This window comes from Podarcis erhardii (assembly GCF_964252035.2).
Source record: "Podarcis erhardii genome assembly, chromosome: 2".
Taxonomy (NCBI): Eukaryota; Metazoa; Chordata; class Lepidosauria; order Squamata; family Lacertidae; genus Podarcis; species Podarcis erhardii.
In genome coordinates, this window is record NC_138498.1 from 40,989,133 (window position 1) to 41,006,496 (window position 17,364).

Sequence of the window (17,364 nt, forward strand, 5' to 3'; positions counted from 1 at the left end):
AAGAGAATCATCCCATAGGGAAGAAAAAGAGGTCATACTATAAGCAGCCCTGAAATGTTTACCTTGTATATCTCTTCTACTTGGCTTGTTTATTGCTTGTCTTCAGTGTTGGGGAATGCAATGGGAGAGAGAGAGAGAGAGAGAGAGAGATTTTCCTATGGAATGATTCATTGCAGGCAGCTAGTGGATATGCTAGCCCCAAATGGGGGTAACCAACAGGTGCCCTTCAGATTTTGCTAGATGCCCATTTTCATCATTCCTGATGATTCCATGGGATTTCTAGGCCATCGTTTGGAGGGTACCACGTTGGTTACCCCTGTCTTAAATAAATACATACAGCATCTTATTGTTCTAACCACATATACTTGTGTCCTTCCCAAAGATATACAAACAAAGGCCAAAGCATGTGAGTTATTCTGACTTTTATTTTGTTGCTTCTTAGTCCACACAAGTTGGTATAAAATCAGAAAAGCAAAGCAAAATAATAATATAATAATGTCTGGAGTCTTAGCATCAAAAGGCACCGCTTACACATCTACACACGGCTGCCAATACAGTTCATTGCCAGACACACTTTGGGGGGGGGGCACAGAAAAGGGTTACAGAGGAGCTGGAAGGAGGGAGGGATCCTTAAGGGGCTAGAAGGTTCACTTACTTCCCTCCCGACCATGAAGTAAAAGGAGTGGGGGAGAGAAATACCTTGGTTATAAATGCTTTATTAAAAAATAATAATAGTAATAATAATGATGATAGCAACTTTCCTAAGTACAAAAGCAGTTACAGGCTGTATATATTACACAAGAATTATTTATCATTCCTATTCCTTGGTTTATCTCAAAATCGTTATCTGACTTTCCAGTGAGTAAGGTTAAATGGCTTAGCGATATAAGGAATGGTAAATAGATAGCACCATTTCACAGATTTGGTATTCAATTTTGTAAAAGGGGTTATGGAGAGGGGTGGGGGCGGGGGTCTAGAACTTAGAAGGGTTCCCTGCTTTCCCCTACTTTAGCTTATTCTTTCTGCCTATTGTCCCACAACGGGCAAGGTTGAGGGGCGACACACCCATGGCTAGTTACAAACCAACATGATGGACTTCTTCGTCCCATGTCTCCCTCCATTGTTTCATCTTCTTAGCATCGGTGCTCATCTTGGCCATCTCAAAGTATGGAGAAACGGACCTGATTTAACATATAGAAAGGAGCACTAGCTCTAGAGACCTCCTTTTCCGAGAGGGATTTATGATGGACTGGCGACATTTCTGTGCTCTCAGGAGCTCCAGTTGTCATACGAAGAGGGGGGTGGGGAAGGTGGTGATAATATGCAGCTTCTGGTTGCATTGGTGGGACTATACTTCACATACGACACCATCACTAGCATCCTAAGGGGTTCCAAAGCTGGGCTCGCCCAGCCATGCCTTCCTCATCATTGACATTCCCCTCCCCTCCCTGCCCTCTATGTGGCCATTGCAACCCATCTTTTAGTTAACGTGAGCATATGAGGGGCATAAGCAAACATCAGTGCAGTGGGCGGCATATCGCACCTATCTGAGGGCCAAGTTGACGGCTCTTGACTTGTCATGTGGCTTGGGGATTGGAAGTGGAGAGCTATGGAGGAGGGATCCATTTGCTTCCACAGCAAGAGGGGAGGGGGAACGGCACTCTGATTATGCTGTTAGGAGTTAAAGAGTCCTTAGGCACTTTCTTTAGGCTTTAAACATGGCGGCAGGTCAAACAAACAAAAGCAAACAGTACTATGTACATATATGTAAAAAGTGTTATAAATAGGTTTTTTTAAACCATAGATACTATATACATCTTCAATGAACACAGTAACCCTTCTTTCAGTTTGGTTTTTTTTCTCTCTTGTTGATATTGTTTTGGTTAACTTCCTTTTTCTTTGTTTGTTTCCATTTCCTAACTCATCAAGGCCCCCTTGTCCTGAGTGCTGTAGTCTCAGCGGCCGCCCTCGACACATCATTCGCGCTTCCTCAGGATGACGTAGATCACCCCACTAATGACGGCCAGCGGGAAGGCCACCCAGGCCAGGATGTACGAGAAGCCAAAGGAAAGGCTGTCTACAGGGGGATGCCAATCTGTATGTCTCGCTGTGAAGATGGTGGCCCCGGACATCACGCATAGACCTGCGGAAGAGAAGTCAGCAAAGAATGTAAGCAAGCCAATCCAGGTCCAACATGGAAGATCAAGCTGGGATGTGTCTGTTATAATGAACATCTCTCCTTCCCCACCTAACTCCTTCTGGACTTCCCTACCACAATATTTAACAAGAGCTGCCAGCTTGGGGGCCTTTAAACAAATTCATGGAGGACAAGGCTCTCAATGTCTGCTCGCCACAGACCTTGACAAGATACGCCTCCAAATGCCAGTGGCTGGGGAAAGAGCTGTTGTGCTCATACCCTGTTTAGGAGCACCTCAAGGCACCTGGTTTGCTACTGTGAGAATAGGATACCAGACTAGGCAGGCCTTTGACCCAATCTGGCACGGTTCCTCTTATGTCAAGAAATTTCAGGCTGCAAGCAGGTGTGAGCAGCCTTTTTGCCCCCAAGGGCCAACTGGGCGAGTGCTTGAGCATGTGTGCATGTGCGCATGTGTGCACATGCTCTTCTGGCTTTCAACGTATTTCCCTGTTGAAGAGAAACCCAACAGGGAAAGCGACTTCGAGAGCAGAATCATGCAGGTGTCTGCTAAGAAGAGCCTCACTTTCAAAAGTTCTGCAAACTCCAAGGCATCACTATCTTTTGCAATTTTGCAATCAATATAAGGACCTTGGCTTTGTTTGTTTTTAATCAGCTTTGAGAAGAGAATTAAATTCATGCAGGATCAGCCTATCCTTCTATCTCCAGAAACACCACATCGTGGATTTACTGTGGTGTACAGTACCTAAGTTTTCCTATTACACACACTGAGCTAGTAACTGCCACCTTAAAAGTTCCTCTTAACTGAAAAAAATGGCCACCAATCCTCTTTTTTTGAGCTGGGAGGAGTCTGCAATGCCCAGTCGAGGAAACTGGATCAGCCCTCTCTTCCTACGAAGGACTGCTCCATTGCATTTCAACAGGTACGCTGGTCTGGCTGAGGCCCTACTCTATAATGTACTAGGGAATAATTAATCCTGCCTTGCTGCTAATAATTAAAGCAGAAGTTTGTCTTCTTTTTTCCCACTCTGCTGCCTCCAATGCCCTAAGCCCCTGCGATCAAAGCGTGAGCAGGTCAAACCAGGCCCCCTTCCTGCACTAATGCCTCTAAGTTCAGCATCTTTGTATTGCCACCTCAGCAATACCAGCTCTAGAACTATTTCCTCCCTCCTCCTGAAAAGCTCAGCACCAGAGACTGCCAGGATTACACAATGGCTCTTCTATTCAGTGCCCAGAACAAGGCCTTTTCATTGATCCCAGCAATTCCACAACCTGCTCAATGTGCCACCAGAGTAGTCTCTGTTCCAAAGCCCTGTGACCTCAGGACCACCTACACCTAACCACAGTGATATTTGAGCTGTTCTTTCCCTCCACACTGCCCCCTTTGTTTGCACAAAAGTGCAGGAGTGGGAATGTGTTGAATTCAGAAGCTGCTGATGCGGCTCCCATTCTCTGGGCCATCGAGAGGACACCCACAGCCACAGCCACCAGCCCATGGACTGGGAGCATAAGCAATTGTCTCTCACTTTGGGTGGGATGGGGTGGAAAAAAAGAGCAGAGCAGTCGTGCCACAAATCACCTACTGGCACCAGACAAGAGAGTATGGATTGTGCATGGGAAGAGCTGGGAAGGAGGAGGAGGAGATGGTGGTGATTTTGTTTCTGCTTGAAGTAACCAAATTTTTTCACTGGACCTCCAACAAGTGTGGAGGGTGGGTGGAGAGAGAAGGCACTTAAAGGGGTAGGGAATTAATACAAATGTCTTCTGTTCCCATCTTGCAAAAGAAAATGGAAAGTCCGTTCCTAGAGACAGTATCTGATGCAATCTCCATGGGAGAACACCCACCGGTGGAGCAAAGGCCACCGGGTTCATCTCTGAACCAGAATAGAGTTGAAATTCCAGCGCTCATTTGCATCTCTAGCAAAAGGAGGGCACACACAGAAGAAGTTGGAAGCACTATCCTATAGGATAGGAGAGGAAGATGGCACCAGTCAATTGATTAGGGCCTAACATAAAATTTAGCCATCCCAAATAATTCCCCCGCCCTCCAACTTTGAGCATTGGAAGAAACTTCAAAGCAACATATTTGAGCCATGGAAACACCAGGATAAGTTTTGTATGACTGAAACCTGGTGCTATGGAACGTTTGCATTCAAAGTCTAGAACTGGGAACCCAAACACAAGTGTTATTTTGAAAGTCAGTATATGCCATGCACACAAATTGATCTTGTAATCTGATCTACTTCTGCATGTCTCTGCAGGGGAAAAAACAACCCCTTCAGATTTGATACAGATTCATAACATGCTGTATTCAAATGCTGATCAATCGGTCATTATAAAAGTAAAAAAAAAAAATCTGCATGAAAGTTGCTGAATTTGGCATGATAAACCTATTATGAAAGCATATGCTCAAAACTCAGATTTTGTTTTCTAGTTACAATACTGTGTAACCATCATGTACTCTGAGACTGAGTTCAGTTTTAATTGCATTTCCTGGATAGTTCACTTGGTTAAAGCATGGTGTTTATAATGCCAAGGTTGCAAGTTTGATCAGCTGCATATTCCTGCATTGCAGGCGGGTGGACTAGATGAACCTCAGGGTCCCTCTCGCTGAAAGACCCACACAAAGAACAGAAGTACACCTAATATTACTCCAGACAGTTCCCTGTGATCAGCACCCTGCTCCTTCCAAAGATGCTGGAAAGTTACACATTAAAACCAGGCATATTTAAACTGCAGTTTATAAGCAGCACAGGGCTGAGTCACAGGAAGGAAGGTTGCCTTGGGGGCAAGATCATCTGCAAAGAAAGTGATTGACGGCTTGGAAAATGCTTTCTCATGGACTGGAGAGCAGGGCCGGCTTCCAAATGCTCCACCCAACAGAAACAGAGGTTCCAATTGCTCACACTGAATTGGCCAGAGAGAATCAGGAAAAACACGAACAGGAGCTATCTTTATGCTGGCTGCTGAGGCTCCTAAATCTCCACAGCTACCAGCAACGGTATATACAAGGTATGGATTAATGTCCATAAAGCCCCAGGAATGTTATGAGGAAATGCAACCCTGACTTTGAAAAAGCAAACCCTTTTGGAGGAATGCAAATTAATCTGAGCACAAGCCAAAACAGCTCCCACTCTGGAGGCTCTTAAACAGACTCTCTCTCTCTCTCTCTTTAGGAGGCAGGGTGTGGAATGCTCACCCAATGCTAGGCTAAAGTGCAGTGAGATGAGGGACAGAAGAAGAAGCTGTTGACACAAGAACTATTCAGAAGCACACAGCAGCTCCCTTTCAAGCCTGGCGCTACAGCAGTCAGAACTGTGGACTGAGTGGGTGAATGGTGGTTGATGGTACTTCGGCCCTGGGAAAGTGGTTGGCAAGCATGCCACAAAACAAGTCCAAGAGATTGTGCCATTGCAGAAGGCAGTACGTAAGGCAGTCCTGATTATCTTAGGACAGTAATGGCCAGACTTGGCCCTCCAGCTGTTTGGGGACTATTGAGGAGCATTCTTCTCTTCAAGGATCTGTGCCAGCTGGGATCATCTATGTGTTGCTTCAGGCTTTCAATCTCTAAATGATACCTCTTCAGAAGGGCATCCTCATCCATAACTTCATTTATTATTGGGTGATTTTTCATATTTTTTGCTGTACTCGCAAACTGGAGGGTTCTAAGAGTTTCTTCGATGGATGTCAGAGTGACTGTGCTGATTTCCACCCAGTGATTTATGGAGAATCCATGTCAACGTACTGTCTCTGTAGTTAGAGGTATTTTTCCCCTCTGGTGGCAGATGACAGAAACTACGACACCACGAGACCGGTGTAAAACAAATCAAGTAAAGGTTTTATTACAAAAACAACAAACAACAAAGCTTGTGGGTGTTTTCTCCCTGCAGGCAAAGTGCAAAGTGCAACTTTTCCTCCTTTTGTAGTCATGACCAGTCATGTACCCAATCTGCCCAGAGCTCACAGAAACAGTTCTTAAAGGTACAAACATCTTTACTGTTTCTTTGCAGAATGGTTCCCAACAAATGTAGGCTACATTCTGATCTTCACAAAGTTTATTGATAACTTGGCTCAAGATGGAGAGGCTCCGGTATACAGGTGAAACTCGAAAAATTAGAATATCGTGGGAAAGTTCATTTATTTCAGTAATTCAGCTTAAAAGGTGAAACTAACATATGAGATAGACTCATGACATGCAAAAAGAGATATGTCAAGCCTTTATTTGTTATAATTGTGATGATTATGGCATACAGCTGATGAAAACCCCAAATTAACAATCTCACAAAATTAGAATATTAAATGAAATCAGCAAAACAAGGATTGCAAATAGAGCAATATTGGACCTCTGAGATGTAGAAGCATGCATATGTACTCAGTACTTGGTTTGGACCCCCTTTGCATCAATTACTGCCTCAATGTGGCAAGCATGGATGCTATCAGCCTGTGGCACTGCTGAGATATTATGGAAGACCAAGATGCTTCAATAGCAGTCTTCAGCTCTTCTGCATTGCTCAGTCTCATGTCTCTCATCTTTCTCTTGGCAATGCCCCATAGATTCTCTTTGGGGTTCAGGTCAGGTGAGTTTGTTGGCCAATCAAGCACAGTAATCCCATGGGCAGTGAACCAGGTTTTGGTACTTTTGGCAGTGTGGGCAGGTGCCAAGTCCTGATGAAAAATGAAGTCAGCCTCCCCATAAAGCTTGTCTGTGGAAGGAAGCATGAAGTGCTCCAAAATCTCCTGGTAGACAGCTACATTGACCCTGAACTTAATGAAGCACAGTGGACCAACACCAGCTGATGACATGGCTCCCCAAATCAACACAGACTGTGGAAACTTCACGCTGGACTTCAAGCATCTGGCATTGTGTGCCTCCCCATTCTTCCTCCAGACTCTGGGTCCTTGGTTTCCAAATGAGATGCAAAAGTTGTTCTCATCAGAAAAGGCTTGGGACCACTGAGCAACAGACCAGTTCTTTTTTTTCTTTAGCCCAGGTAAGACACTTCTGACCTTGTTTCTTGTTCAGGAGTGGCTTGACAAAAGGAATACAACATTTGAAGCCCATCTCCAGGATCCGTCTGTGTGTGGTGGCTCTTGATGCACTAACTCCAGCCTCAGTCCACTCCTTGTGAAAGACCCCAACATGTTTGAATGGTCTTTTCCTGACAATCCTCTCCAGGCTACAGTCATCCCTGCTGCTTGTGCACCTTTTTCTTCCACACTTTCCCCTTCTGCATAACTTTCCATTAATGTGCTTCAATACAGCACTTTGGGAACATCCAACTTCTTCTACAATTACCTTTTGAGGCTTTCCCCTCCTTATGGAGGGTCTCAATGATGGCTTTCTGCACAACTGTCAGGTCAGCAGCCTTCCCCGTGATTGTGCTTCCTACTGAACCAGACTGAGAGACCATTTAAAGGCTCAGGAACCCATTGCAGGTGTTATGGATTGAATAGCTACTGCACCTTTTCACAATATTCTAATTTTCTGAGATTATTTTTTCCAGACAACGTTCCCTTTCTCAGCAAGGTCTGCATTCTCTCTGGCAGGGAGCGGGTGCACCTGCATGCAGACAGTTACGGTGCCTTCCTCACACCATGCATAATGTTGTTCAATACAACCAGAGAATTCTTGTTGCTTACAATAGTAACCGGCCTTTTTCAATAGTAAGCATAATTATTTATTAATAATTTAAATTATTAAAATTCAATTGCTAAATGTGCTGTGCTGTCATCTAAATGGTTTTTTTAAAATATTAAATATCCTATATTCTTTTAAGTTGTCTTGCCCTTTCTTTCTTTCTTTCTTTCTTTTTTTAGAATGTTGCATAAGAAATTTAAGAATAATTCTACATACAGGCAGAGCACATGACAGGTTAGAAAAACTCATGTTCTGCATCTTAACTTTGCTACTCTGGAGTCTCCCTTGCTTTCCATCATTAACCAATGCTCCATCTTGGGATAATTTCCTGTGGCAATGTTCCAGGATATGCAATTCCACTCCCCTTTACTTACCAGCAAGGATCTGGAAAATGCCAGTAAGGTAGAACCGTCCGCCCTTAGTGAGAGTGAAGAGCTGGCAGAAGAACAGGAACAAAGACAATACGCTGAAGATGATGGAAAGGATCATCAGAGCTTGGACACCCTGCAGCCATTCTGTAAAAAAATGAAGACACACACACAAAAAAACCATTAGGGCAATGCAGACCAGAGGTAGAGGTTCTACAAATTTATCTGTGCAAGGGCAGAAAATTCCCTTCTCTGGCTGCTGAACATGAGATAGCAAAGTAGTAAAAAAAAAATATAAAAAAATATCCAGTGATTCTTTTTGTATGAAAGCTACAGTACAAATCTATTGACTATCATAAACATATATATCAATCATAGCCAACATGGTGCCTCCAGAGACTGTTGGACTACAGCTCCTCAAATCCCTCACCATTGGCCATGTTGGATAGGGATAATGGGAGTCCAAAAAACATTTGGAGGGCATCAGGATAGCTACCCCTGCTATGTGTTAATAGAAGTCAAGCACTTTCAGACTCAGATGCTGGGGCACATATTTTTTCCTAGGAAGGTAACCAAGCAGTTCCAGAATTAAGGCACCAATAGAGTCTCTTGCAAATCTCATCTCAAGCATACAAGGAGGAAATTCAAGGGTGTTTCTGGGGTGAGCAGGAACTGAGCAATTTTTCTGGCCATTTGTGCCCTCTCCAACCAAATCATCAGTGCTTTTTATCCAATTTCCAGAGGATAAACACGGAAAGTACGACAGGGAGACCACAACTTACTCACTGGCTCACAACTCTCCCAGAACCTAATAATGAAGCAGCTGTTCATAGCCCCCTTTCTATCATTTCCAGAGCTAGCTTGCCTGCAGCTCTTGATATTTTACCTATTTGGTGAGGTTGGAAGTTCCTGGCTGAGTCAAACAAAACTAATTGACACAATTGCCCTTTTGGGATGCAAAGCAGGGCCAGCTAGAGAGAGCTAGAGGACCAGATTCAGCCTGCAGTCCAGAGGTTCCCCACTCCAATTTTGTCACATTCCACAGTCATTTGCTAGGCACTATGCCCATGACCCAGATTGCTAACCACGGCACTTCATCTGAATGACCTGCAGATGCTGGGAGAAGAATTGCAGTTTCCAAACCACTGATCTTATCAATGGCTTGAGGAACTGAACATTTGCAATTTCTCCATGGCAGCAGTGCTTGCAGCAGTACGCTGGCAAGAGGGTTTAGAGAAGCAGCTGTGCAATCTCCAGAGGGGGTAGAACAACAGCTATTTAGAAAGGCCCCGACATGGCTGCTGCTTCGACTGGGGTGCTAAGAAAGTTGCAAAAGTCTGAAATAACCAAGCATCGTTAAGTGACAGTCCTGTCCCCATTTGGAACCTCAGGCGAGGCACTTGCAGCCCAGCTGTCAAAAGTCAGGAGACTTACAACATGAGCTCAGTCAAAAGGCCATCCTTGATGTCTGAGTCAGAGCTGAAGTATTTGCATGCCTTGTGGGTGGGTAAGTGGCCTTGCAAAACAAACACTACAATGAGCACTCCTAATACCACAACAGCGCACTGCTTCACCCCAGGAACCTTTAAGTTTCTCTATAACACAGTTTACTCCTGCAGGCATAAAAGGGAGACGGCAGGGTTGGCTTAGCCCAGTGGAACAGCTCCACCTATTTATAGCCCCCTGAAAGTTAGCAGACCAAGCAAAAAGATTGCTTAACTTGCACATGCAACAGACAGCCTCTCAGTGACTAGGGCTCTTACTACTGCTGCTTTGTCTAGGAGGCCTAGAAACCTGCAAATTGGCGGTCTAGCTATTCTAAGGCAGGCTCTGAGAATTTCATCAAAGCCCTAGCTTTGCATATTTTGGAAGCCAGAGGGGCTTCAATGGAGCATCCTTTGGATGAGAGTCTTGTGTGTTGTCAAGTCTGTACCATCTGCTGTTTCTGTTTATGGTGCCCAGGTCCTCTCTGCCTTAGAAAAGTTCCATCCTGACCCACAATGTATCTCATCTTCCTTAGCAAAACATGAAAGATTTGGGCATTGGGAATCTGGGTACCTATTTTATCTAATATTGCCATAGTTCTTTTGAAATCACAGCTTTTAAAAGAGGTTTTGGCCGTAGCACTTGATTTCTTAAGCAGACATTTACGATATCCTGATTATTCCCATGCAAACACCATATTAACTTTAGTTTTAATCTACTGTAATCATCTCTCTCTTCCATCCCCCATTTCAGCTACAACATAAGCTTCTGCAAACAGAAGTTCTGGATATCCCCAAAGCTCAGGTTTTTTAAATTATTTTCAATAAATGCATTGTTTATTAAGAAGGAACATAGTAATATTTACTCAGTATATTTAGGCCATAATCCCAAGAGCATTTACTTGGAGGCAAATTCCAGTGTTTCAGCATTGAAACTTTTGTATGTTTTCAAGAAGGCTTATAATTTTTTTCTTGATTTTACTGCTTTATCATTTGTGAACTGCTTTGAGGATTTTTGGTTTTTTTACAATCAAGCAGTGTATAAATTTTATGAAATAAATCCATAAATATTTCCATTTCACCACTAGAGATACTGCTGTGCTAAGAAGTTAGCCGGCAGCTCAGAAGACAGACTTCAATTATGGAGCAGTGGGAAAAGTAGGGCTTGTACTATAAAATAAGTCCATTAATAGGGTCAAGATAAAAATGGTGAAGATTGGGGATTCACTGTTCTTGGTGAGTCACTAACGTTCCCATCCTATGCACACTTATTTGGTTTCAGTGAGTCTTATTTCCAACCTAAGTGTGCTTAGGATTTTGCCCCAATCATGTTAGATATTTTACAGAAGCAAGGGCCAGCTGTCATTCCAGTATCCCAAATAAATCTCAACTCCCACACGTACATCCTCCTCCCTTAGAACTTCATCTGGAGTCATTCATCCAAGCAGACTGTCTATCACAGGAGAACAGCCCACACCAAAATTAATGGAAGCCAATTCAAACACTACCGAGGACAAATATAATTCGCTCTTCCAACAATACCCACTTTTCCAAAAATGTGTACAAACCACAGGGATATTTCCTATGAGATTTCACATATGATAGTATATCTGAGGCTTCTGAAACTCTTGAAGCTATTTCACCATAAAATACAGGATAGAAATATATGAAGTACAGTGGTACCTCGGGTTAAGTGCTTAATTCGTTCCGGAGGTCCATTCGTAACCTGAAACTGTTCTTAACCTGAAGCACCACTTTAGCTAATGGGGCCTCCTGCTGCTGCTGCCGCACCACCAGAGCACGATTTCTGTTCTCATCCTGAAGCAAAGTTCTTAACCCGAGGTACCATTTCTGAGTCTGTAACCTGAAGCGTGTGTAACCTGAAACGTATGTAACCTGAGGTACCACTGTAGTTTCATCCTGAGCAAGCACATTGGTCCATTAAGCTCAGCTTTGTATAGACTTAGTGTCAGTGGCTTCCAAGGACTGAACCTGGGACGTTCAGCATGCAAGGCATGTGATCTACCACTGAGCTACATCCCTTCTCCCAAAAGATGTGGCACAATGCTACCTCTGATGGAATCCCAAGTCTTCCCACGGGCTCCCTTTTTATTGAACAGGAACAGTCACTCTGCTGCTATTGCACAGCCAAATGCTGGCAGGTGGGTGCCTCGGCTGGTGAAAGAGAAGTTCTGGAAGGATTACAAAGTGCTGAAAATGCAGAGTTTCCAGAAGGGATTGTGACTCAATTCATGCACACCACTTTTCCATGATGTGATGGGGCAGGGGGAGTGTGAGAGAATGATGCAACAGTGTGGGTGGAGGGGATTGTGTGGGGCTTTCCTACAACTTTGACACCTGAAGGCCATTTTATGAGAAAGTCCTACATGATCTGCCCCACCCACAAGTTGCAACTGAACCCTACAGCAGTCACGGGGAGAGCTTTTACTCTTCACACACAGACACACACACCCTTTGAATAAAACTATCCGAGAGGAAGATAACATTTTGGAGATCATTTAGGTGGTCTAATGAGAAACCCACATGAAAGGCATTGAATGCCTACTTATTACTTTATTTCATTTAGATTAAAAAGAAAGAAAAAGGAAGAGGAATAAGAACAATATGCACTGTGCAGGTTCTTTCAAGCCCTTTATCATTGTAGGAGCTTTCAAGAATGTAGCCCCAGGCAGATAAGAGCTATTACGAGTGTCACTAGTGTAAGCAACTAATAAATAAATGCAGCTGTCTCCAGATTGCAGGCTCTCAGAGGAAGAGCGCTGCAGTTGGAGGACTTTACAAGTGGCCCAGTTCATTTACTGACATGGTGTACTTATTTCCCCCCAGGCACCAAGGGTCAAACACAGAGCAGAGCAGCAGCAATAGCCTAGTGGGAGCCAGTGTGGTGTAGTGCTTAGAGCAGGGGTCAGCAACCTTTTACAGCAACCTTTTACAGGGGCCAGTCCACCGTCCCTCAGACCATGTGGTGGGCCGGACTAAGAATTTTTTTGGAGGGGGGGGGGATGAACGAATTCCTATGCTCCACAAAAAACCCAGAGATGCATTTTAAATAAAAGCACACATTCTACTCATGTAAAAACACCAGACAGGCCCCACAAATAACCCAGAGATGCATTTTAAATAAAAGGGCACATTCTACTCATATAAAAACACGCTGATTCCCGGACCGTCCATGGGCCAGATTGAGAATGTGATTGGGTCACATCTGGCCCCTGGGCCTTAGGTTGCCTACCCCTGGGTTCGAGTGTGATCTTGGTCCAGTCACTGCCTCTCAGCCTAACCTCCTTTGCAGGGCTATTGTGAGGAATAACTGGAGAGGGGGAGAAATGTGTATGCCACCTTGAGCTCCTTGGACAAAAAGGTGGGGTGTAAATGCAAGAACTGAACTAAATGCTTTGAAAGCATGAATGCACATGAAAGATAGACTCATCCCTTATGTACCCAATTGATCACTGAACTCTGCAAGTGGGGGAGCGGGGTTGCTCCTGCAGGCACCATCTTATCAGGAGGCCCATTCCTGATTCCTCAGTGTAGGAATCTGGCCTTTAGCATAGCCACACCTACCCTATGTAATTCCCCCCCTTTGAACAGTAGATAGTTGCCAACCGTGTTGCCTTTTCACAGCCCCGGCTGAAGACCTTTCTCTTCCAAGAAGCCTCTTAAATAGAGATATTCCCCAGTATGGATCTGTATGGAATTGTTTTTCTAAAATATGGGTAGGCATACTAAGGCCCAGGGGCTGGATCCAGCCCAATAGCCTTCTAAATCCGGCCCACGGATGGTCCGGGAATCAGTGTGTTTTTACATGGGTAGAATGTGTCCTTTTATTTAAAATGCATCTCTGGGTTATTTGTGGGGCCTGCCTGGTGTTTTTACATGAGTAGAATGTGTGCTTTTATTTAAAATGCATCTCTGGGTTTTTTGTGGGGCATAGGAATTCATTCATCCCCCCCCCCCAAAAAATATAGTCCAGCCCCCCCACAAGATCTGAGGGACAGTGGACTGGCTCCCTGCTGAAAAAGTTTGCTGACCCCTGGTCTAAAAGATGCTTTTTTCTGGTTTTATCGCTTGTTGCTTGCTACCCTGGGCTCCCTTTTGGAGGAAGGGCAGAATGTAAGTCAAATAAATGAAGTATAATGGTATTGATTTCATTCCCTAGCAAATCTGATCCAAGCAAGACCTGAAGTGGGAGTAGGTCTGGGGGGAAACCTCTGCCGGAGATCTCAGAAAGTCTCAGCTAACTAAAGTCAACAATACTGAAACGGTAAAGGGCAGCTAATTCAGCGCATGACCCGCGGAGCAAGCAGCTTCAGTTGATGTACACCAGTGTGCCAGCTGACTGCAGCACATGACAGCAAAAGAAAAACTCCTTTAAATCTTCAAGGGGCAGAATAATAAGACTGTCAGAGCAAAAGAACTGGCCTCGGAAGATATAAGAGGCATGTTGATAAGATAAACACAGTACAGCAGTGAGGCAACGGTAGGTGGAAAGAATGTGGCATGCTTGGACTGATGGGGATGTCAGAGCAGCCCACTAACAATGGATAGAATCTTACATATGAATGGAAAATACATAGTAAAAATTGGCATAGACTACATCTGGTAGCTCAAACAGGCTTTTTGGGGGAGGGGGAAACCCACATGACCTGAAAATGTTGCTGTGCAATGCCAGGTCAATGATGAATAAAACCACTGCCATCCACGACTTGATTGTGGATGGAGGATTTGACCTGGCATGTGTGACAGAGACCTGGTTGGAGGAAGCAGATGGGCCTGTCCTTGCCGCTGCTTGCCCACCAGGTTTCTTTTACACACAGCAACCCAGGTCATGTGGGCGGGGAGGGGGGGTTGCAGTGATTTTTAGGAAGTCACTAGCTTACACCTGGCGTCCTACTGGGAAGTTCCAGTTCTCTGAGTGCATGTTCTGGAAGTTGGGCAATAGGTGCAGTACAGGATTCCTTTTTGTGTACCGACCTCCCTGCTGCACCAAGGATTCCCTGTCCGAGCTGCTTCAGGTCATGGCGGATTTTCTCCTGGAGACACCTAGTTTGGTTGTCCTAGGGGATTTTAACATCCATGCCAACACAACCTTACAAGGGGCCGCTCAGGACTTCGTGGAAAGCATGGCCTCCATGGGGCTGTCCCTGAATAAGTTTGGCCCAAGTCATAGACATGCCTTGGACCTGGTGTTTACCTCTATGGATGTTGGTGATCTGACACTAAGTAAAAGCAAAATGAAAGAAGTGCCATGGTCAGACCACTTCCTGGTGCAACTGGACTTCTCCGCGACCCTTCCCCTCTGCAGGGAGGTGGGACCAATTCGGATGGTCCACCCCCGCCACTTAATGGATCCAAATGGTTTCCAGAGAGTGGTAGGGGATGCCTTATCCCATGTTGATGGCCTTTCAGCTGATTCCCTGGTGGCCCGCTGGAATGCGGAGTTAACCAGGGCTATTGACTGTCTGGCTCCGAAGCGCCCTCTCCAATTGCATGGAGCCCGGACAGCCCTGTGGTTTTCTTCGGAGCTGAGGGCGATGAAACAATTGCTGAGACGGCTAGAGCGTTGGTGGCAGAAAACTCACTCTGAATCTGACCGGACACAGGTTAGAGCTCAACGTCGAGCCTACCAAGTGGCGATAGCGACGGCGAAGAAGACTTTCTTCACCGCCTCTATTGCATCTGCAGAAAATAGTAGCAGGAGACTCTTTGAGGTGGTTCGCAATTTAACGGAACCACCTTTACCACCGGGGCCTTGTAAAGACCCCAAGATCTCCTGCAATGATTTTGCAAAGTTTTTTGCAGATAAAATCACTCATATTCGGAAGGAGCTAGACACCACCATGGGAGCAGGGCTGGGGCGGGAGAGTGCTAGAGCTCTGTCTGGTCAAGTTGCATGGAATCAATTTCAATCCGTTACCCCCGAGGATGTGGACAGGCTGCTTGGATGCGTGAAACCAACCACCTGTCTCCTTGATCCTTGCCCATCCTGGCTAATAAAAGCAAGCCGGGAAGGGCTGGGCGATGGGCTCTGCGGGGTGGTGAATGCTTCCCTCTGCGAGGGAACATTCCCAGACCCGCTGAAAGAGGCGGTTATTAAACTGCTTCTTAAAAAACCATCTTTAGATGTGGCCAATATGGCCAACTATCGCCCAGTCTCAAATCTTCCATTCTTGGGCAAGGTGATTGAGTGCGTAGTTGCTGAACAACTCCAGGCACGCCTGGAGGATGCGGACCATTTGGATCCCTTCCAATCGGGATTCAGGCCTCACCATGGGACTGAAACTGCCTTGGTCGCACTGGTTGATGATCTCCGGCGAGCTAGGGACAAAGGTGAGAGCTGTTTCCTGGCTCTGCTGGATCTCTCAGCGGCCTTTGATACAATCAACCATAACATCCTTCTGGACCATCTAGAGGGGCTGGGAGCTGGGGGCACTGTTATACAGTGGTTTCGCTCCTTCCTCCTGGGCCGTGTTCAGAATGTGGTGGGGGGGGATGAGTGTTCAGACCCCTGGGCCCTCACTTGTGGGGTGCCTCAGGGTTCCGTCCTCTCCCCCATGCTTTTTAACATCTATATGAAGCCGCTGGGAGAGATCATCAGGGGGTTTGGACTGGGTGTCCATCAATATGCAGATGATACCCAGCTCTACCTCTCTTTCAAATCAGAACCAGTGAAGACGGTGAAGGTCCTGTGTGAGTGCCTGGAGGCGGTTGGAGGATGGATGGTGGCTAATGGATTGCAGATGAATCCTGACAAGACAGAAGTACTGTTTTGGGGGGACAGGGGGCGGGCTGGGTTAGCGGAATCTGGAACCTGAAGCGTCTGGAACCTGAAGCGTATGTAACCCAAGGTACCACTGTATATTTAAAAAGAAAAGAAAGACAGACCGATAGACAGAAAGCTTGCAGTGAAGATTTTCCTCACCAAACCTAGCCTTTGCCTTAAGAGGACTGATTTTTCACCACTGTTTTAACCACACATTGTTAAGGTTGCTAGTCCTGTACACCTTTCCCCCATTCGTGGAACACTGAGAGAAGGGCCGCAGCTCAGCACCATGTTTTGCATGCAAGGTACCAGGTTCACTCCCCAGCATCTCCAATTAAGACTGGCCAGAAAACCTTGGAGAACAGCTACCAGGCAGCATCAACCATACTGGGATAGAGGGAGCATTGGTTTGGCTTGCATGTTCTTGACTGAACTTGCAGCCTTGCGGAAGCAAATGAAAATGCACCGTTTGATGAGTGGCCTCATACATGTTATTTGCCCCCCAGCAATCCAGTTTTGAGATTAGCACTTTCAAGATTGCCAAGCAAAAAGATCACACACACAGCCCATATTCACAATGTAACATGTACTGTAACAACGCTAAGTACATGTGTTAACTGAAATAATATTTTCCTGTTCTCTAGGGGTGTGTGGCAGCTTCAAATGAATCCTAAGCCAAACCCAAAGTATTTGGTGGAGTTCTGGGCTTGGCAAATGTAAAGATAAGTTGCCCCAAGTTGAAGTGGGAACTCCACCCCTAAAGCACCTTATGATAAGCCAGTAACTTGGGCACCACCATCACCCAAAAAATAGAGCTAGCCACATTAAGGAAATGGCAGGGAGAGAAGAGGGAGGAGACAGAGTTCTGTTGCCAAGCATGTAAATCCAAGGAAACAATTTTACCCAGACCCTCCAATCCCAGTATTTTGGGGGAG

General features: G+C 45.3%; 1 protein-coding gene across 1 annotated transcript in view; it reads right to left on the reverse strand.

The window, feature by feature from the left end:
* Positions 1-405: 405 nt before the first annotated feature.
* The window catches only part of PMP22 (peripheral myelin protein 22), a 32,364-nt gene continuing 15,405 nt past the window's right edge, over positions 406-17,364 (reverse strand). Inside the window, exons 4-5 of the mRNA XM_081848783.1 lie at positions 8,168-8,308; positions 406-2,143 (exon numbers count right to left, since the gene is read on the reverse strand). Of these exons, the coding sequence (XP_081704909.1) occupies positions 1,977-2,143; positions 8,168-8,308 (308 nt within the window). The 3' untranslated portion in view covers positions 406-1,976. The remainder of the gene's footprint in view (positions 2,144-8,167; positions 8,309-17,364) is intronic.